The sequence below is a fragment of the Crocuta crocuta genome, unplaced genomic scaffold (genome assembly GCF_008692635.1).
Source record: "Crocuta crocuta isolate KB4526 unplaced genomic scaffold, BGI_CrCroc_1.0 scaffold163, whole genome shotgun sequence".
Taxonomy (NCBI): domain Eukaryota; kingdom Metazoa; phylum Chordata; class Mammalia; order Carnivora; family Hyaenidae; genus Crocuta; species Crocuta crocuta.
The window spans coordinates 4,663,706-4,687,330 of record NW_027529533.1 but is presented as its reverse complement, the minus strand read 5'-3'; the positions used below and the strand labels follow the sequence as shown (position 1 = coordinate 4,687,330).

Below are 23,625 nucleotides of genomic sequence, written 5' to 3'. Positions count from 1 at the left end.
CATGAGCTATATAAAAAGGTGTAAATAAGATTTCCTCACTCAACAGGATGGGGAAGTAAATATTTGAATCAAAATTATATATCTTTTAACTTAATACGAATGCGGAAATTTTATTTAATAAAAATAAGACATCATTATTGAATAGCAAGACATAATATCCTAAAAAATAATTTTCTAATGTTAAAAAATAAGCAGACTATGACCTGTAATGTGAATTTTTCCACAATATACTTCCAGTAGACTATTCCAGTCTTACAGTCTACCTGTTCCTCATCTATACCAATTATTGTTCCAGTCAACCAGAGACAGAGACAATCTTGGAGATATTGTCTTCCTTCTGTATTATTATAGGTACTACTTTTTTCCATACTGAATGCTCTCTCCAAGGCATTATTGTATGTCTCTATTTTAAGAATGATTTTTACTATATCATAATCATTATTTACCTTAAGTTTTTCCCATACCTATCCACAAAGTTTGCAGAGGAGAAGCCATGCCCAGTAACCTCTATGATCTCTATGGCAGATGCACATAGTAGATCTATAAATTATAGCTCTACATAGTAGATCTATTAAAATAATTGGATCTTGGGGCACCTGGATGGCTCAGTCAGTTAAGCTTCCAACTCTGGCTCAGGTCATGATCTCATGGTTTGTAGATTCAAGCCCCCTTTGGGCTCTGTGCTGACAGCTCAGAGCCTGGGGCCTGCTTTGTATTCTGTGTCTCCCTCTCTCTCTGTTCCCCGACTCCCTGCCCCCAACCCTGGCTCATGCTCTGTCTCTTGCTCTGTCTCTCAAAAATAAATAAACATTAAAAATGTTGAAAAAAATAACTGGATATTATTTACATTATGAAGCCACAAAGCCAGAGAATCTATGAAAATAAATTAAAATATTATTGAATTACTCCAATACAAACAATGCTAATATGACTTTTTTTTTTTCATCATGAAGTACACATGATAGCTGCTGGGAAACAAAAATCTAAGAAATCAATAATACCTAAGAATTACATATCTATCTATCTATGCACACATAAAAACACTAGCACAATAGGCAAGTGGAAAATTAAACACTAGTCCTATCTCATTACAAATACTAAAACCATTATAGGAAGGCAAATACATCTTGGGAAATATTTCAAGGATACAACACAAAATTAATTTTAAGTCTAGAGCAAATTTGATATGTATCCTATAAGTGATGCCTTGAATTCAATAATACAATTCTGGATAATTACCTAGTAATGTACGGTTGATCTTCTAACGTAGAGAAAAACAACTAGATAATGATAATTTTTTAAGTTAGAACTTACATATAAATTACATTTTATCATTGTAAAAATGAATATCACAACCTAAGTTTATTTTGCTGCTTTCTACTCCTGGTCAACCATAATTCACAGTCCTTCCAAATTTCTAAAATAGTTAGAAGATAAAAATGAGGACGCTGTCTACTATCAAGGAGATTCATGAGCAAAAATTTGCCTTATATCATGTTCCTCTGTATTATAAAAACCCCAGCCCTGTAATTCTCAATGTATTAATTCTAATTTTTTCATTCAACAGAACTTTTAGAGAAACCCTGGTTCTCTGTAACTCTCTATATAAGACTAGTAATAATATCATATATACCACCTCATCCCTCCTGAAGAAACTTGAACTTGAGCCTGAGTTTCAAAAAGGCGGCCCAGAGGCCCAAATACAGAATTCTGGCAACAGGTAGTGTATTTTTTTCTACAATGTAGGCACACATAGCAAGCTTCACCAGTTTTTATTTTCATATTACCAGGAAAATTTGTTTACATATGTTACCAGATTAGTCTCCGTGAACATTTGCATTTGTGATTCCTGCACAAAAGTAAACCTACTATGCCCATTAAAAAAGAAACCCTGGAATTTCAAGGTGGTTATCTATACCTGGCCCCTAAGACATAATTTCTTTGTAGGAAACTCTCCAGAATTTTTAAATAAATGGCCAGCCTCCTATGCATTTATGATAAATATACATATATACAAAGAGACTCAAAAGCTGCATCTCAAAAGTTGACGATTCTAAGTAAAATTGGCTGGAAAATTTTACATATGATCTCAGATTATTTATAAAGCAAATATACACATGACAAAGCACTAAAATCAAAATGAGGCAGATTGGGGTGCCTAGGTAGCTCAGTCCATTAAGAATCTGACTTGTCTCAGGTCATGATCTCACCACTGGGTTCAAGCCCTGCTGTGCTGACAGCTCAGAGCCTGGAACCTGCTTTGGATTCTATCTCCTTCTCTCTCTGTCCATCCTGATCTCTCTCTCTCTCTCACTCACTCAAAAATAAACAAACATTTTTTAATGAGGCAGATCGAGTTTTTTTTGCTTGATTATAATATATTGCCAATATCAGTCACCCACTGTTGAATAGCAGTCTGCTCAAACTGATCTATAGATCCAACACATCTGTATTCAAAATCTTATGAGACTTTTTATAGAAATTGACAAGACGATTCTAAAATTCAAGTGGAAATACAAAGCCAAAACATCAGAATCAATTTTGAAAAAGATGGACACAGTTGGAAGTTTTATCCTTTCTGATTTCAAGAGTTATATATAGCCACAGTAATTAAGACAGTGTGGTATTGGCATAAATAGAGACATATAATCAATAAAACAGAATTAATAGTTCAGAAATAGACCCTAATACACAGGGCCAATTGATTTTAAATTTAAGTGCCAAAGAAATTCAGTGGTGAATGATCTTTTTAAATAAATGGTGCTAGAATCCATGTATATCCATACACAAAAAATGAACCTCAAACATTCTCTCGCACCATAAACAAAAATTAACTCAAAATTGAAAAAGAGTTGGTGAATATAAGTGAATAATGACTGTTCCAAAGAACAAAATAATGTCTTTTTGATTTTAAAATATATTTAGAATTAAAATACTAGACAAAAATGACATGAAATAGAAATAGGGTAAATATTGTTAAAGTATTCTAAATTTCTTTCATTTCTGAGGAAGTGATAAAGTAATAACCAAGGACACACGGTGTAATTTTTAAGGTAACCAATAAAAGATAACTTACAACTCTTAGTTGAATAAAGGAAATAATTAAACATATACGACAAATTCAAAAGAAGGCAAAAAAGACAAATAAAATAATGGATCATCTAGGGAAAAAGGATTGAATATAGTAAAAACTAAGATTTGTCTCACCAGCTTAAAACAATGAAATCTATGTACTGTTATAAGTGACATATTATAAATATAAAGATAAAGATAAAATTTTCAAGTAAAATAGGTGAATATTTACCATTTTCCCTCCACTCCCCCAAATAAACCAAACACTAACCAAAAAGGAGGCAAAACAAGAAACAGACTTTTAACAATGGAGAGAACGGATGACTAGCAGAGGGGAGGTGGGTGGGAGGATGGGTGAAATAGGTGATGGGATGAAGGAGTGCACCTGCTGTGATGAGCCCTGGGTGATGTGTGGAAGTACCGGATCACCATATCGCACATGTGAAACTAATTCTACACTCTGTGTTAACTGACTGGAATTTAAATACAAAGCTTTTTTTTTTTTTTTAAAAAGGTTGTGTAGTTAAATTAATGACAGACACAACAGGTTTTAAGTCCAGAAGTATTTTTAGAGGTAAAAATGGACATTCTTAACAATGATCTACGAGGAAAATATACTATCAGGAAGATAATGTCCTCATATAATCCACCAGGAAGTTATAATAATTCTATATCTGTATGTAATAATAATATACCTCCAAAATATGTACAATGTAAAAACTGAAAATAAGAGACAAATCTACAGCCATATTAACAGACATTAACCTCTATGAATAGTTTTTAAAAGGGCAGACAAAACAAAATAAAGGAAATCTGAACACACAATTAACAAATGTGACCAATCTGAAACACAGTAATTGGGAAGTGCACATTCTTGTGTGTGGGTGCACATAGATCATTTATGACAGTAGACCATAAGCTTAGCATAATACATGTCTCAATTAATTTCTAAAAGTTAAAATGGGTCAGAGTATGGTTTCTGATATAGTGAAATTAGACTAGAAATCAATTAAAAACTGTAACTAGAAAAACCATGAACACTTTGGAAACTAAATACATTAAGATGGATTTAATTATAACATCATTCTCATGCACATTTCACTAAGCCTTCTTTAGTGGGTAAAAAAGAAAATTACAGACAGTGACTCAAGAGTTACTAGTAATTTGGACTCAGTTTTATTTATACCGCAGCTAGAAATTCAGACATCTCCATGGAAGTACTGGGCTCAACAATTTAACACATATTTATTGAGAAACTTCCATGCATCAGGCACCGTTTGAGCTGTTGAAAAGATAAAGACTCTATAATTGGGGAGTTTAGGTCCAAACACACAAATGGGATAATTTGATGGATTCAGTGCAATGAGAAAAATAAAATAAAATAAAGCTGGGTATTCGAAGAGTGCAACTGTGGAAGGGAAGGGATGACATAAAGATCTGTCAAGGAAGGCTTTCTGTAGTGGTAAGTGTTAAGAAGACCCCTGCCATGTTATCTAGGTGAATATAAGGAAGAATTAATAAAATGGAGACCCCAGGCGCAGACAAGGTTGGCCTCTAGGGATGGTGTAATCGGAACAGTGAATGAAGTTTAGATTAAGTAAGAAAGAAGAAGGCAGAGCAAAGTCAAACATAATCTAGGTCACAACGTATTATTTGGATTTATTCAAAGTAACTGGAAGCCCCTGGAGGGATTAAGCAGAAAAAAAAAGATGTGATCAGATTTACACTTTTAAATGATCAGTCAGATGTCTGGAGTAATAAAGCATGGCAGCCAGTTATATCGATATTCCAATATTCCACAGAGAGATCATGGTAGCAGTGTGATATAGTTGGGCTTGTGTACATTAGGCCTATGTGCAGTATAGTACATGGAAAATCAAGTAAAACCACTGGTAACATTTTGTCTGTGAAAAAGCCCACACTCTCTATGGCTGTAAGAACTAAATTTTCCATATGCTCCTGCTTGAGAGTTTCTATCAGTTTGGCCTAAAAACATGTTTGCTATTAACATGTTAAGTGCATACATAACATAGAAATATTAAAGTATTCCTTGTGCTCCAACATGAATCTTTTGGAAAGATACAAATACATATTAGCTACTTCAGAAGGAGAGATAAGCAACACAGTCAAGTAACCAAAGGCAGGAAGGGCGTCTTTAAATAGGAGCTAACCTGCATGTTATTGGTCAATTATCAACTGAAGCAGGCAGATCAAGAACACAAAATTTGCAAGAAAAGTTTGTGTGTTAAATAGTTTTTAAGAGAACTGATTCAGACGGTTTAAGCAGGAGAGTCATGAGCACAGTCACCTGAGAGAACCTGTGTCATATAGTAAAGGCTGATATTCATATCCAAGGAAATACCAGTAGTGACATGTTCAAATTAAAAAGTCATTGTCTCAAAAGTGAATGGAGGTAGAAAAAGAAAAAAAGAGAAAATAAAAGTTATTATTAAAAGGAGGAATCATTAGCTATTAGTCTGAGAACTCTCCTAAGATGTTTTTTTAGAGCTGGTAACACAGATACTAGCAACAGATTCAAAAGAATGCAAAGTCTGATTGTGCTTGTTTAATAACTTTAAAACAAATTCCTAATTATTTTGAAAGTATAATTTTCTTTTTCCAAAACTTGGACAGCACCCATGTGTTCATGTCCAAGAGATCAGAGCCACCTACAGGCAAGAAAGAGCTATAAAGTAAGACCTCCATATCTGTAAATGTTATCATTTTTCACAAGAATCTAGAAGAAAACATGTTCTCTAAATGTTAACAACGTACGTATTCTAGGCCACCTATGAAACATATTTGCATATGACATAACTGATAAAGGGTTAGTATGCAAAATATATAAAGAACTTAAAAATTCAACAATGAAAAAGCAATCCAATTAAAAATTGGCAGAAAACAGAAACGGGCATTTCTTCAAAGAAGACATACATATGGCCAACAGACATATGAAAAGATGCTCATCATAACTTATGCAAATCAAAACCATAATCATCTCACACCCATCAGAATGGCTAAAACCAAAACCAAAAAAAATACTGGTGATCATGTGAAGAAAAAGGAACACTCATGCACTGCTGGTGCATTAATATATATGTACACAGAGTATATAGAATGTGATATATGCTGAATAAAAAATAAAAAATAAAAAAGAATGACATCTTGCCATTTGCAATGACATTGATGGAGCTAAAGAGTATAATGCTAAGCAAAATAAGTCAGTCCAAGAAAAACAAATACCATATGATTTCACTCACGAGTGGAATTTAAGAATCAAAACAAGCAATAGGAAAAAAAAAAGAGAGAGAGAGAGAAAGAGAAACAGACTCTTAATTATAAAGAACAAAAAGATGGTTACCTGAGGAGAGGTAGGTGGGGGGATGGGTGAAATAGGTGATAGGGATTAAACAGGGACTTGTGATGAGCATGGGGTGATGGATGGAAGGAGTGAATCACTATATTGTACACGTGAAACTAATATTACACTGTATGTTAAGTAACTGGTATTAAAATAAAATCTTAAAAATACAATGTACATACTCAAAAAGAAAAACACTGACAATAGAAAAATGAAAATAAAAGTGGTATATGATCATTAATTTGATTTCTAAATGTTAGGGCCACCCAAGCAACTAAATACTGCTAACATTTATTTTGTTAATTTCTAACTAAGAAAAAAAATGATTTAAGTAAAAACTGAACAATGATACAGTAGTGCTGAATGAACTGGGAAACTATGATCTTCCCATTTGGCAGAAAGCAACTGATATTATAATGGCCTAAGTCTGGAGAGGGTCAAATCAAAATAGGCTTCAACACTGTGTCGTGGTAGTCTCAGTAGTAACACATGTGCAACAATGATTTTCAGAAGTTTCTATCTTGGTAAATCCCAGCTGTTCTATACCTCCAAGTAGCAATAGAGAAGAATGCATAATGTGTTCATGTGTTCTTGTACAATTATGCATTCTTCCACAGTTAATGCCTAAACATTGGCAATTATATTAATTGAAAGAGGTCAGGACTCAGATATTACAACTAAATGGTTTACTAAGGAAGGTTTAATAAGGAAATATATTTAATGATGAAAAATTAGATGCTTAGAAATTTACAAACTTAGGAGGAACTTTTGTTATTATAGAGTTAAGAGGTGAAACATGTATTGATCTTTAATATGTAGAAGTAGAATATTTATTATAAAATTTAGTTGTATATTGACCTAGGTATTGTCACATTATATCTCAAAGGTACATATAAAATGGCCAAATCCCTATTTATCTTGTTACCTATATAATTTTTTTATTATTCGTGGTCACAATTATTTTAAATATTTATCATAGACATTTTTTAATTTAAAAATTATCTTTCATTGTTAATTAGGTTACTGTTCCTTTCTAGTCACCAGAAAATTCTTTAATTTTTTTAAATTTATTTTTGAGAGAGAGATAGAGACAGCATGAGCAGGGGAGGGTCAGAGAGAGAGGGAGACACAGAATCTGAAGCAGGCTCCAGACTCTGAGCTGTCAGCACAGAGCCCAATGCGGTGCTCAAATCCACAAACCGTGAGATCATGACCTGAGCTGAAGTTGGACCCTTAACCGACTGAGCCACCCAGGTGCCCCAGAAAATGCTTTATAATAAGAGCACTCAAGTATTCTTACAAATTTCAGTGTCTTCCTCAAGAATTACTAATTCTCCACTCAATATATTATAGAAGAATATTTCACATTACATTCAAACTATGTGAAATTAATTCAAGTTCTCCTTTTATTAAGTTAAGGACTCATTAGAAATTTTAGTTTTTACATAATTAAGGCTCTATTATTAAACTAAGTCAAAACCCAAAATGAACGAAAGAAATCAGAGATTCTTTTCGTAAAACCAAAGTTAAGTGAATTTCAAGTTTTTTTTTTTAAGTTTTATTATTTATTTTTGAGAGAGAGAGAGAGACAGAGCATGACTGGGGGAGGGGCAGAGAGAGAGAGAGGGAGACACAAGAATCCGAAGCAGGCTCCAAGCACTGAGCTGCCACCACAGAGCCCGGCAGAGGCTCGAACTCACAAACTGTGAGATCATGACCTAAGCCAAAGTCTGATGCTCAACCAACTGAGCCACCCAGGTGCCCCTCAAGTACATTTCTTAATTCCTTTAAAAGTGTTTATCATTGCAAACAGGAAAATCAAAATCTATCCCTTTAAGAAATATTTTCAATGAAAAACAAAACAGTCATCAAATGTGTAATTATGTACTTTATAATGAAACCTAGGTAAACGTATGGATAGAGGAATACAAGTTAGTATACATTAACCTGATTTATTTTTTCAAAAGTTAACATTTTACATTTAACTATCACATAAAAAATTAACAAATTTTCTTTTGTTATATGAGTTACCTTTCAGTCAAGAACATATGGTTTTTAAATAATTTTTTTAAGGTTTATTCATTATTGAGGGACAGATAGAGTCAGAGCACGAGCAGGGGAGGGACAGAGAGAGAAGGAGACACAGAATCCCAAGCAGGCTCCAGGCCCTGAGCTGTCACCACAGAGCCCAGTGCAGGACTCGAACCACGAACTGTGAGACCATCACCTGAGCTGAAGTCAGACTCTTAATCAAGTGAGCCACCCAGGAGCCCAAGAACATATTATTTTTTACAAGGCCAGATTTGGAGAGATTCTTTTCAAATAGACATAATACTACATGCTACCTGAATTACGAAAGCATTTTAACATTATAAGATGTAAATATCTTAATTCCTACCTGGGTAAAGAAGGGTTCGTAAATCTCAACTCCTTTATCAGATCCTTGTAGTAACACCTCCTGACCACGTCTCCAGCTGTACCGAACTGGTGGATTGGAACTCGCAACACATCGGAGGAATACTGTTCTTTCATAGTAAAATTGTTCTTTAGCTTCACCTATGCTTTGATGAACAGTTACTACTGGGTCATCCAAATCTAAAAAATAAATAAAAACAACCACGTGACATATTATGAGTTACATGGACTTTATAAGTATTACACATACGAAACCTAATCAAAGGTGCATTTTCATAATCAAATTTAATTGCTTATCGCTAGACTCAATATTTTCATTTAGTTTATTGAAATTTTCTAGAGAAAATTCCAATGATAGGCAGTAAAAACAAGTAGAGCTATTTTTTAAAAGATCTCTACTTGTTAAGACAGTACACATGTCTTTGCATATTTCCAACACATTTCTAACAGGAGCATAACCCAGAGCTCCATGAGATATCAGAATCCAAGACCCTCCAATTCAAGAGCTTAGCCAAAACAGTATACATAGGGAAATGGAAATATCAAGTGGCTGATTTGACTCTTCCCCTTACCATACTTCTTTTCTAAATATTTATAACTTATATATTTAAAGCAACCAAAGAATTATGTTTATAAATTATTATCTTTATAGTGAGAAAATGTGATCTTAAACTAGATTAAGTTTGTCCTTCATCTCAGATTTTATTTCCCAGATTATATTTGCTAATTTGAAATGTGCTAATAGAAGGTACTGTTGAAAGGTATTACTATTTCTACTACTGGATATTGAGACTAAACTTTTGCCATTTTACATGCATCCTACAGAAGGGATATACCACAGTGTTTAGTAAACCTTTTCTGGAAAAAGTACATAAATATCTTGGGCTTTGTGTGAATGTGGGTTCATACAATCTTCATGTGAACTTGGGTTCATAAAGTGTTTCTCTCAGTCACCCAACCCTACCATCATATTGTCAAGGCAGTCAACGACAGCTAATTACATGAATAGATGATTAATGTTGGTCAGTCCCAGTAAAACTATTTACAAATGAAAGTGTCTCAGAAGAGATTTGGCTCATGGGCCACAGCTTGCCATAGATTGCCAACCCCTGATCTACAATATTCCGGTTTCTTTCATTAAAAGAAGAAGAAATTAAAAAGTAAACTTGCTTTAAAACAGTAACTGTATTGTATATTTGAAAGTTGCTAAGAGAATAGATCTTAAAAGTCATCACCACAGGAAAAAAAAGTATCTATACCCATGCATAGGGACAGATGCTAACTAAACTTATTTTGGTCATCATTTTGCAATATGCACAAGTATCATATCATCATGTTGTATACCTGAAACTAATATAATGCTATACGTCAATTATATCTCAACAACAAAAAAGAGGGGAAAATACAAGAACAAGCTCTTGGTTCCACATTCTAATAATATTAACATAGTATACACTTATTAAGTGTGATGCAAACATTTGCTGTCTTTAAATATTAACTTCACCCAGTTTTGCCCTTTGTGAGTTTATACCTGAAAGATTACTTAACCTTTGTGGTCTTAAAATTCCGTATCAATAGGGGCGCCTGGGTGGCTCAGTCGGTTAAGCGTCCGACTTCTGCTCAGGTCATGATCTCACACTTAGTGGGTTGGAGCCCCGTGTCAGGCTGTCGTGCTGACAGCCAGCTCAGAACCTGGAACGTGTTTCAGATTCTGTCTCTCCCTCTCTCTCTGACCCTCCCTTGTTCACAATGTCTCTCTCTTCCTCTCAGAAATAAATAAAACATTAATTTTTTTAAAACTCTATATCAATAAAATGGGAATAATAATGGTACCATATAATTAAAGTTGTTGGAGAATTAAACGAGCTAGTCCTTAAAGCCTTGGGCACCCAGTAAGGCTCAATAAAAGTTAGCTATTTATTCTTTAGTTTTTTTAAATTTTGTTTCAACATTTATTCATTTTTGAGAGAGAGAGACAGTGTATGAGTGGGAGAGGGGCAGGCTCCAGGCTCTGAGCTGTCAGCACAGAGCCCAATGCGGGGCTCAAACTCACAGAGCACAAGATCATGACCTGAGCTGAATCAGATGCTGAATCAGACTGAGCCACCAGGTGCCCCAAAAAGTTAGCTATTATTATTACTATTATCATTATTGGGTTTCATGTAGACTTTCATTAATTCTACATTGTTTTATTACCTTTACCTTATGAATTCACAATGCACACAACTCTCATTTTAAAGAGATAAAAATGTCATTTTGCCATTTGTTGAGACTATCATTTTTTTCTACATGACAAGTACTTTCATGTGAACACTGAAGAGAAGCTACAATATTATATAAATGTAAGAATAGTAAGGCGTGTGAACATACACCACCCAGAATAGTTAAAATGCACTGTTCTTTAAAAAAGATTCTTTGTGATGCATTAAAATAATAAAAAAATCAACAAAAGTAGTGAAGTAATAGATGCCCTAAGGAATCAATGAACAGAATCCTCAAATTTCCCCAGTTTTTAAAAAGGTTTTCAAATCTTGACAGCCCTACTTAAATTTCTACTTTTGCAACATTCTGAGGTTTCTCTCCCCAACCTTTGAATCTTTTCACAGCTGGGGCGCCTGGGTGGCTTAGTCGGTTAAGCGTCCGACTTTTGCTTAGGTCATGATCTCGCGGTTTGTGGGTTCGAGCCCCGCGTCGGGCTCTGTGCTGACTGCCAGCTCAGAGCCTGGAGCCTGTTTCAGAGTCTGTATCTCCCTCTCTCTCTGACCCTCCCCTGTTCACGCTGTCTCTCTCTATCCTAGAAATAAATAAAAATATTTAAAAAAAAAAAAAAGAATCTTTTCACAGCTATCTCAAAGGCTTCTAATTTTAGTAGTATAAATTTACAGAACTGCTCCTTTTGGTAATATTTAAGGAACTTTCAGTATAAACTCATTCTATTAGCTATGCAAGGATGCATGCTATCTGGTTTTAATAGTGTACTTAGGGATACCAGCATCATTATCGTGAAATGTTTATAGGTCTCGAAAATCTATTAAATATTTGCTTACTTGGTGATTAGTCCTTCACATACAAATAAAATCTTTAGAGGAGATTGATAATCTGAAGTCAGCCTTGGTGACCAAAAAAAGTATTGTGAATTAACTGTAAACAACTTAATTTTTCTTCTTAGACGAAACAGAATTTCTTTGTGTCCTCGTCTCATTTTTAGGAGATATGAGCTGTGTTATGTTGTAAAAACAAAATTCTGAAGCCAGAAAGTTAAGGGACAAAACAAGTGGATGATAATCAATGCAACAATAATGACTCTCTTTCGCCTTCAAATAGTTAATAATATTATACTCTCCAACATGCACTTATTGATGTATCTCTAGCTCTTTTCTTGTTAGGGGATGGTGTCAATAGGCTCAGCCAGGAACAGACCAAATGTGAACAAACATTTAAACATGGTCTTCTCTGATCTATGTAAGTTTTGGGTCACTGGCCTTCTGAAAATCCAATCCTGTGACAATGGTGTACTGAACACTGTATTGGCAGAAGCATCTGTTGGATTCACCCATGTTTAGGAATTTCCACTTCACAAAGCTCCTAAATGATTATTTTTTTAACTTTAAAAACAAACATGATGAAGACAAGGTTATCTTCTAGAAAAGTCAAATAATGGCATTCCTAACAAATATATTTTATATGTGTGTGGGGGGGATGTTTATATTTATATGCATAAAATATACTTACATTAGATATAGTTTAATATACATAAGCATCACTTAAAAGAATTATATGTGTTTAATACCTACTCTATATAGTCTTACTGAATGTATACTGAATATGTGTATTTGCTGTAGGTCAGGTTTCTTGGAAAAGACTCTAAAACAGAGATATGTGTGCAGGAAGTGTATTGACCTTCTAGATCAACACTTGAGTGACAGTCTTAGGATTGCTGGGGAGGAGAGTTGAGCTACACTGCAGTTGCAATAAAGGTCTCAATAGCTCTAGAGAAGTGATGGAGCTGTGAGGTCTTCTCAGAATTGTCCTGCCCTAAAGCAAGGGAGCTAAGCTTTATATACCCACCCCTCCTCTTCAACCTGTCCACACCTCTGTACTAGTCCCACCTAGAGGGCATGACTGTGGGAGGGATAGCTCTATTTGATTTAGAGCTATCTATCTATCTATCTATCTATCTATCTATCTATCTATCTATCTATCTATCATCTATCATCTATCTATTTATTGCTTATTTATTTTAAGAGAGAGAGAGAGGTTTGAAGCAGAGAGGGGCAGAGAGAGAGAGAGAATGGAGAGAGAAAATCCAAAGCAGGCTGCACCCTCAGTGCAGAGCCAGGGATGGGGCTCAGGGCTTGATCTCAAGACTTAGAGATCATGACCTGAGCCAAAATCAAGAGGCTGATGCTTAACCAACTGCCTCCAGGGTAGTTTCTAAAGAAGGGTTTAGCCGATAGCAATCAGCTCTTAAAACTCTCTGTAGTTGGAGGAATGAATCCCTCAGTATGGAGGAAGGGATCTGGCTGCTGCACTATAGCATCTGCTCAGCTCCACTTTCTAGGTATGATAATTCACTCTATCTGGGAAAAGCTACTCCAGGATGCTGGTTAGTCACCTTTCCTGGGAAAACTGTCAGCAGAAACTGTAGTGAGATGATATTCATCATCTCTTTCTACTATTACCAATCTAAATTGCCTCATCCTGGGCTAGTACATCATTTGGTGTAAGCAGCTTATCTTACTGAGGTTACCAGCCCTTCATCACTGCGGATTTTGTGCACCAGGTCACCATGCCCTTCTCAAGCCACTACTGATGCACATTACTGATGTTTACCACCAAAACTGGTCAAGAAAATACCAATAAATGATTCAGTGGATCAAGTGGGAATCAAACATATTATTTACTGTCTCACTGTGTAACAACAGCTCTACCTCCAGCTGACCATAGTTATTCCTTCCAGGATGATGACTCCTCTTATCTCCTGTTTCCTAAAATAGGAGGCCTAAAGTAAATGAGTAGGAGCCATGGCTTAAAGATTAATGAGGTTCTTGATGTATTACTTAATAACAGCTTTTCCTTTTCTGAGAACTAGGCCTTGTAAATTGGCAGGACCCAGAGGTGGAAGGGAAACAGATTTCCCAAGTGAATCATGGACTGAAGTGGAGTCACTCCTTGGTTTTGAACCTATGTATTCTATGGAAAAAAAATTCGATAATAATGATCATTGATTTAGAATGCATACTGTATCTTGGAGAAAAGCACCCCTTCCTTAGTGGACATTATCTCTCTGAGACTCAGCTGCCCCCTCTAAAGGCCTTTCGATTACTCTATTAAGTTGGCATTTTTAGGTAATAAGGAATATATGACCAAGGAATCCCATGGAAATGTTTCCACTGCTATATATTCACTGCTGCAAAATGTGCTTCTAGTCCCATGAGTGTTTAGGTAGGATTCTGTATTACGAATAAAACATTCTAAAAGCCGTTGGATGTGGCTTGAATATGGCTGCTGACTGAGGTCAACATAAACACCCACACCCAGATTACATGTTAAGTTCAGTCCAAATGATGCACTGTTACATTCAGGTAACCAGGCCTAATATAACCAACTTGTTACCAAGGAACTGGTTGGAATTTTGAAAGACAGTACTTTTACTGTGTCAAGTGTTGGTCCTGGTTGCTGCCAGGTTAGATATTTAATAGTGGCAGTAGATAGATCAGCCTTCATGGATGAGGAGGAGCCATGTTTCAAGCTTATGCATAACCTCTACACTTGCCATTATGGGAACTCTATTCATGAGCCTGTTGTGCTACCTATGAGTGGCCAGTGACAGAAGCTAGCTGTTAACAGCTGTCTTCACAACTCTGTCTACTTCATTGTTTTGTATTTCTTCTGAGGTGGGTACTTTTTGATCCTCAATAGTATCCACTCCCATAGGTCCATCGATATATACTCAAGCAGATCTATTTCCATACAAAGTGGTTGACAAGCTATACCACCCAAACCAAAGTTCTACCCACTGAGAAGATTTCCCCTCATTCTATCTATCAGGGACATCTCAGAGTAGGGCTCTAGTGAAGTAGCAGTCCAGTGTTTGGCTTGCATACTTATACTGAGCTGATCTATCATAAAACCTTAGCCTGTTTTCTCCACCATCAACTTATAAGGGACACTCTATGTGGCCAGATATGTACTGAGAAAGAGGAGCCAGTAAAACATTGATAGATGCCATGGGGTACCTCCTTGTGCAGCTTACTTGGGCCCTTGGCCCTGGCCTTGCCTCATCCTGCATTTACAACTTCCATTTTATGATGAACTACTGAGGAGTCTGTCTGAACTATTTTATGGCCCAATGTTGGTAGATCAGACAAACCCAATGTGTGATTGGGAGTTCAGACCATGTGGTCATTTGATGTTCCATATTCAGATACTCCATCTCTACCAATGCCCAACAGCACACTAGGAGCTATTTTCATGAAACAGGCATAGTTCTTAACTGCAGAAAGCATGGTCTTACTAATAATCCTAGAAATTGAGTTTAGAATTCTCGTATTAATGTTTCTGTAAACCACACATCTTTTCCAGTGATGATATATCTAATATCATTGATTCTCCTGGGTTATGTGACTCAAGCATCAGGGTCACTTATATCACAGCATGGGAATACTAGATCCCTTTCCTACTTTGAGATACAGTTGAAGTCTATGGTTGAAACCTTCCAAATCATCTGATAAATGGATTAAAATTATATTTACCAATTACCAAGGAACCAATATGGAGACTCTGACAACTAGCAAATATGTCCACCTCAATTACACAATTAGAAGATGAGATAAATGATAAGGGGTATCTGTGTATTGGTGGATCCAATGTGAGCCAGCCATTGGTCACAATTCCATTTATTACTTGGCACCTGTATGCCCAACTCCAATGATATAAAGCAGGATAATTCTTTAGAATATTAGGTATCAGAGTCAACTTAGATCCTGTATACCACACTCCTCAAAGTGTTTCACAAGTCCCCTTTTCCTAGAAAATGGTTATTCAAGTATGTGGATATAGGTTCTTTAAACAAAGAATTTTGAGAATCATTACCATATCACACTTATTGTGGTGTTGCAGGGTTCATTCTAGTAACTTAGTGTCCCCTTCAAAGAGCTCAAGGTCTGAAAATTACCTCAGTTGCAACAATTAGGCAAGGATTCATTATTTGTTTATTATGTGACCATATTCAGTCTCCTGATTATCCATCTGATCTTTTTCAATGTTTATTTTGAAAGAGAGAGAGAGAATGAACACGGAGACACTAAGAGAGAGAGCGAGAGAATCCCCAGTACTGTCAATGTGGAGCTCCACAAACTGAGATCACAACCTGAGCTGAGATCAAGAATCAGGTGCTCAATCCACTAAGCCACCCAGACACCCCTTATTTCTTTAATAGCATAGATTAGATAATGCTCTTGTTAAGCATCCACTTTTTTTGCCCTATGCGATGCTATGTTTTATTGTCTCCAGAACACTCTGTGAGTCTAGAGCCCTGTGTGCATTTTAACTAGCTCCTCATTAAAATAACTGTGCCCACCTTGCCTGTGACAACTAAGCACTGGCACCTAGATTCTATTATTTTGAGATCTTGACGTTTCCATTCATATCAGGGAGTTGAGTTCTGTATTAGCATCTCTTACCATCAACATTTGCTTACAGAGAAGAGAAACTTCTAACTTCTCAATGATGCTTGCACCTCAGTCATCAGCATGTTCTTACTCCTTTAGGGGTGTCCATGAAGCCTTTATACAAATGATAGCGAGTGAATGATTTTTTTGGACTCTAACTGGTATATTCTGAGTCTTTAACATGTTTGTCTACTGTATCCACCCCAGCTCTGGCATTTATACTTCTTTTCATGGGAATGCTTGCTTTCCTCAAGCTTCCAACAACTATCTGGCAGCAGATGTTAAATTTTATATCATGGGAGAATACTATCCTATCAATAAACTCTTCTTCTCTATTCCCATTTGATCTTATGTATTCTCTGTCCCTAAACTTATTCAATCTTATTCTCCATCCCACTTGATCCAGCAGCCTCAGGATCTAATTCCATACATACTCTCCCAACGCCTGCCAGTAAACACATATTTGTGGTCACATGATGTCATCTGTTGACCCTATATATTGATCTGGAGGTCAGGAACGGAGGTAAGGGTATATCCTCAGAGGAACAGTATCATAAAAGGAAGAAGTTTCTGAATCATCTTTAAGCAAGATGGACATAACAAGCCATTAATTGGGAGAAACAGACCATGTCTGTAGCCTCAGAATGTTTATGGAGAACTAGGTTTTAGGATTTCTGAGATCATTAACCCAAATGTACTCCACTCCCCACCCACAAATCAGAATACCACTTGTTCTCAAGCAGGGTTCAGATACTGGGTTAGCTGACTTGTTGGGGCTAAGGCTTCAAATTTCTGTAAAGCTCTACTGTATAATTAAGTAAATTATAAGCATTATTTTCAGGCTTTATATCTCTGGCTAAGAAGAAGAGAGTCTCTTTATATTATGGGAAGGAGGACTTCTTATTCTCATACAGCACCTCTAATTCATGATCATTTATACTCACCCTTGCATTCTTTTTCTCCACTGCATGAAGAGAATCCAGGAGAAGCTGATTCCATCATGCTTATAATAATCACTTTCCCCTGAATTCTTCAAAAGCCAGAGATAGTGAATTCACAGAGCATTACATTCCACTGGTACCTATCCTTGTTCAACAACATGAAGGTTTTAATAATTTCACCACTACAGTATTTGATAGCTATCAGTGGCTCACATACTACTAGCAATGGGGTTCTCATTGTCAGTAAGTTAGTGGGCTGGTGGGTGATCTGTTTGTACCATTCTGTTTTAGAGTCTACTTCTTCAGACCATATAGAATGATTCCTTGCAAATATGAGTCTTTCATGAAGACATACACTCAGGGAACTTATTGAGGACTGCCCTCAGGAACAATATTTATGGTGACTTGAAAAAAAATTAAAGGTAGGAAAGATTAGGCAGTGGGAGGAGTTAAACTATGATGCATCACTGGGTTAGGGCTTCCCTTATGAGAAAGCTTGACCTTGGGTTAGGCAGCTCTTTCCATCTGAGGATAATTTCAAGAGAGAGATTAACTTGAAAGTCAACAACTTTCAACATATCCAGGATTAAGAAAGAGTACTTGCTATACGTTTCCTCCAAAGACCTTGAAGTTATCATTTTTAACAGTCTTTATATAAAGTTTAAGTACCATAAGATCTCCCTCTATATTTAATGTTCAGTTTTCATACTAAATGGCTTTGACGATATTACAAAATCACACTCTACTATTTTCTGTTATGGCTCATATTTCATCGGTGCTTATTTATTCTCTTTAAATTTCTTTTAAATTTGTAGGTTGAATATGTGAAATTCAAACATGTAAAGATAATATTCATTAACAAATGCAAAATATTCTTTGAAGTGACGAGAATATGATTTTTATTATCTAAGAGAGGCCAAAACTCTTATTTATGAAATAATATAAATACTGATATAGGATTTGATATATGAATATTTGCTTCAAATATATTTTAATAACATTACTAACTTGGTTTTATATAATATATATATATATATCCCTATGTACATATAAGATCCATATCTTAGTCATGTTTGTATTCCTACAACCTGACAAATTGACATAAGTATTCTATAATGATCTAATGTATCAAGGTGCCTGGGCGGCTCAGTCAGTTGAGTGTCTGGCTTTGGCTCAGGTCATGATCTCAAGGTTCGTGAGTTCAAGCCCCAATTGGGCTTTGTGATGATAGTTTGCTGCCCGGAGCCTGCTTTGGATTCTTTGTCTCCCACTCTCTCTCCGCCCTCCCCCCACTCATGGTCTGTCTCACTCTCTCAAAAATAAATATTTTCTTAAAATCTAACTATAATGATATAATGTATTAATGTACATAAGATTAATCTTTAGCAAGGCTATTCATACATAAAGTTAATCTAAGGAAAATTGTTTTTCCCCATAAACAGAATAGCTACCACTGTTAACTGAAATAATTTTCTATAAATTTTCTTTTTGGCTAATTATATATGCCAGGAACTGCCAAATTAAAGTCATTTTAAGAAACAAAAATATAAATGGTGACATATGTTACCTTTCTTAATCCTAGAAGCTTGCATGAACTGAACTGGGTGACTGATTAAATACAGAGAAAAGAGAAAGGCAAGAGAGTCAAAGAAGGAGTTGGCTTGAGTAGCCGGATAGAAAGTACACTAAGAGAAACATAAAATGTAAAGTAAACCTGTTCCTGGCCAGAGGATACAAGGCAGAAGATTATGGAAGATGAAGAAGCTGTTTATGTTTAAATCATGTTGAATGTCAAGCACCTATTGCTCTCCTAGTTTCAAGGCACATACACTATACATTAAAAGAATAAGAAGCCTGGGTTCCAGATATGGATTTGTGGGTCATCGATATCCTGTGTGCAGGATGAGACCATTCAAGAAGTGTGCAGAATGAAGGGAGGGAAAGTTCAAGGAGAGAGCCTGGACAACACCAAATGGAGGAAAAAAGAAGGAAAACATTAGGGAAAAAAATGAAGAAAGAGTGATGAGGAAGGTGGAGACAAATCAATGGGAATCAAAATAAATTTAAAATGTCATTCCACTGCCAAGGAAGAGTTGGAAACCAGAATAAACGGTGAAAAGAAATCAAGGTAAAAATAGAACTGAAAAGTGACTTTAACTTTGGCAAGAAATAGGTTACTGGTAGCCTTCATCATAGTTGTGTCAGAGGAGTAATAGAACTGATAGTCATTTCCCTGTGCCTTAAAGCAGTGAAAGCCAAAATATGGAGAGAGTTACAGATATAATCCTTTCAAGGAACTTGCCTCTCACAAGACTTAGAGGAGTAGCTTCAAGATAGCAATTGATCATATGAGTCCTGCTCTGTTTTCATTGTTTTGTTTTCCTTGAAGCTGAGATATATATATTTAAGTCCAAATAGAGAAAAGCCAGGAATTTATAAGGAAAAAAAATAAGAATAGGGAGCTTTATAAAAATGGTCAGTATGTGAACTATTTTAATGGTATAATTATATAGAGTTTTACAACTCAACATCATTTAAGATTTATCAATAGTGTATCCCTGTTTTTAAGAAGTATGTATTCAAGCTTCCAATATTTTAGATTAGAAAACTTGTAACTGTTTTTTAAACCATCTGTATTTTTTTAAGGCATAGATTTTTCTCCTTAAAAAAATTCAAAATTATTGCTTATATGTTCGATAATATATAATTATCTAATATAATTAGATATCTGTTTGATATAATTTGGTATAATCTGTTTGAGATAAGATTCACTAAATCATAGGAGCATTTGTTTCATGTACCCTCCACTTAACCTAGGGTACTCTAGTTACATAAAAAGAGTTAACTCATCTCCCAGCATGCACTGGCACAATTAATCTACATGCTCATGATTAATCAGTTATTAACTGCCTCTGAAGTCATGGGGTATAGCTACAAGTTAAAGAATCAATTAATCTCAAAAATAATCACAGCAGAGGCATGTTTTCCACAGGGCTTTATTCCACCATTTGGTCCAAATTTTCTGTCTTTAATCGTTGAATTAAACCAAATGAATCTAAAAACCCAGATGGCAGACATACTAAATAATGTACTGGATGTCACCTTCCCCTCTGGGAAGTTCTAGAAATCTTAAAAATCTTACGCATAAAAAAATCTGAATGTGTTTTCTCAAGGAAAATAACCACTCAATACTCTTGGAGGCACTAAAGCTAGTCAAGTATATTATTTCTCACTTTATGGGTAAGAATTTATGTTACTATTATAGCTATAGGATGAATGTACATAACAATAAATGATGCTAACTAACCTGAATAAAATTAGGTTGCCTTCAAGTTACACAAGAGAAACTTACTAAATATTGTTAGAAAAATCAATAATCAAGCACAAGATACTTTATTATAAATAAAGCATCAATGCCAATGATTTGTAGCACTTTCTGTAGATATCAATACAAAAGCTCTGTCTGATAAATCAATGAGAAATTATGTGCAAGTACTGATGACAAGAAAAGTTTCATTTCTTTCCCTACATAGTTTTTTCCCTATATAATGACTAATTTTATCTGATAGCCCATATAAAAAAGGACAAAAAATGAGTACCTGACACCAAGGTCTCAAAATGGGTCATTTATAAGAGTAAAGCTATCCATAGGATTTAGACTCACTGTTATCTGAAATTCTGTTCTTAGAAATCTACTTACACATAAATTGCATCTCCTAAAATTTTTAACTTTTATTAAGCTTTTTAATTTTAATTCCAGTAAACATACAGTGTTAAACTAGTTTCAGCTTTACAGTATAGTGATTCAACAATTCTAGACATGGCTCAGTGTTCATCTTGATTAAGTGTACTCTTTAATCACCTATTTCACTCATTTCTACCTCCCCTCTGGTAACCAGTAATTTGCTCTCTACAGTTTAAAACCTGTTTCTTGGTTTTTCTCTCTCTCTTTCTTTTGTTAATTTGTTTTGCTTCTTAAATTTTACATATGAGTGAAACCATATGATATGCATCTTTCTATGGCTGACTTATTTCACTTAGCATTTATACTCTGTAGCTGCATCCATGTTGTTTCAAATGGCACAATTCATTATTTTTAAGGGCTGAATAATATTCCATTCTTTGTATGGAATATACAGTGTGTATGTTATATTAATAACATCTTCTTTATTCATCTATTGATGGACATGTTGGCTTCTTCCATAATTTGGCTATTGTAAACAATGCTGCAATAAACACAGAAGTGTGTATATCCCTTTGAATTAGTGTTTCTGTATTTTCTGGGTAAATATCCAGCAGTATAATTACTGGATTGTAAGATAGTTCTATTTTTAAATTTTTGAGGAACCTTAATACTATTTTCCACAGTAGCTGCACCAGTTTGCATTCCTACCAACAACGCACAGTGGTTTCTTTTTCTCCACATCCTTGCCAACACTTGTTGTTTCTGTGTTTTTTATTTTAGCTATTCTGATGGGTGTGAGATCATACCTCATTATAGTTTTGAATTGCATTTCCGTGATGATGAATGATGTTGAGCATCTTTTTGTGTGTCTTTTGTCCAGCAGTACTCCTTCTTATGGAAAATGTCTGCTCATGCCCTCTGCTCATTTTTAATTGGAATATTTGTTTTTTTGGCGTGTTGAGCTGTATCACTTCTTTATATATATTGGATGCATACCCTTTCTTAATATGTCATTTGCAAAAGTCTTCTCACATTCAGTAGGTTGCCTTTCAGTTTTGTTGACAGTTTCCTTCATTGTGCAGAAGCTCTTTTATTTTGATGTGGTCCTAATAGTATATTTTTGCTTTTCTCTCCCTTGCCTAAGGAGACATATATAAAAAAAAAATGTTGCTATGGTCAATATCAGAGAAATTACAGCCTGAGATCTCTTCTAGGATTTTTATAGTTTTAAGTCTCACATTTATATATTTAATCCATTTTCAGTTTATTTTTGTATATGGTATAAGAAAGTGGTTCAGCTTCATTCTCTTGCATGTAGCTGTCCAGTTTTCCTAACACCATTTGTTGAAGAGGCAGTCATTTTCGATTGTATATTCTCACCTCCTTTGTCAAAGATTAATTGACCATATAATTGTGGGTTTGTTTATAGGCTTTCAAATCTGTTTCATTAGATTTAGGTGTCTATTTTTCTGCTAGTACCATACTGCTTTGATTACTACAACTTTGTTTATATAAGTTGAAATCTGGAATTTTTATACCTCCAGCTTTCTTTTTCAAGATTATTTTGGCTGCTCAGGGTCGGGTCTTTTGTGGTTCCATACAAATTTTAGAATTACTCATTCTAGTTCTATGAAAAATGCTGTTGGTATTTTGATAAAAACTGCATTAAATCTGTAGATTGCTTTGGGTAGGAAAAACATTTTTAAAATATTTGTTCTTCCAGTCCATGAGCATGGGATATCTCTCACTTGTGTCATCTTCAACTTTTTTCATCAATGTTTTATAGTTTTCAGAGTACAGGTCTTTCATTTCCTTGGTTAAGTTGATTCCCAGCTATTTTATTACTTTTGGTGTAATTGTAAATGTTTTTGCTTCTTAATATTTATTTCTGTTGATTCATTATTAGGGTATAAAAATTCAATGGATTTCAATACACTAATGTTTTTATCCTGTGACCTTACTGAATTCATTTATCAGTTCTTGGATTTTTTGTGGAGTCCTTAGGATTTTGTATAGAGAGTAACATGCCATCAGAAAATAGTGGAAGTTTTAGTTCTTCCTTGCCAATTTGGATGCCCTTTATTCCATTTTCTTATCTAAATGCTGTGTCAAGTATTTCCAGTACTATATTGAAAAAAACTGGTGACAATGGTTGGGGTGGGGGGTGCCTGGGTGGCTTAGTTGGTTAAATATCTGACTCCTGACTCTCAATTTCATCTTAGGTCATGATCTTACACTTTTTGAGTTCAAGCTGTGTTGGGCTCTGCACTAACACTGTGGAGTCTGCTTTGGATTCTCTCTCTCCCTTCCTTTCTCTCTGCCTATACCCAACTCCCTCTCTTTCTTTCAAAATAAATAAATAAACATTTAAAAAAACTGGTGAGATTGGACTAGTTTGTTTTATTTGTGATCTTAGAAAGAAAGTACTAAGTTTTTCAACATTGACTATGATAGCTGTAGGTTTTTCATGTGTGGCCT

The 23,625-nt window shown here is 35.2% G+C and overlaps 1 protein-coding gene across 1 annotated transcript in view; it reads right to left on the bottom strand.

Moving 5' to 3' along the window:
* Positions 1-23,625, bottom strand: part of MDGA2 (MAM domain containing glycosylphosphatidylinositol anchor 2) — an 811,206-nt gene that overhangs the window by 298,148 nt on the left and 489,433 nt on the right. Inside the window, exon 5 of the mRNA XM_077761231.1 lies at positions 8,832-9,028. Within this exon, the coding sequence (XP_077617357.1) occupies positions 8,832-9,028 (197 nt within the window). The remainder of the gene's footprint in view (positions 1-8,831; positions 9,029-23,625) is intronic.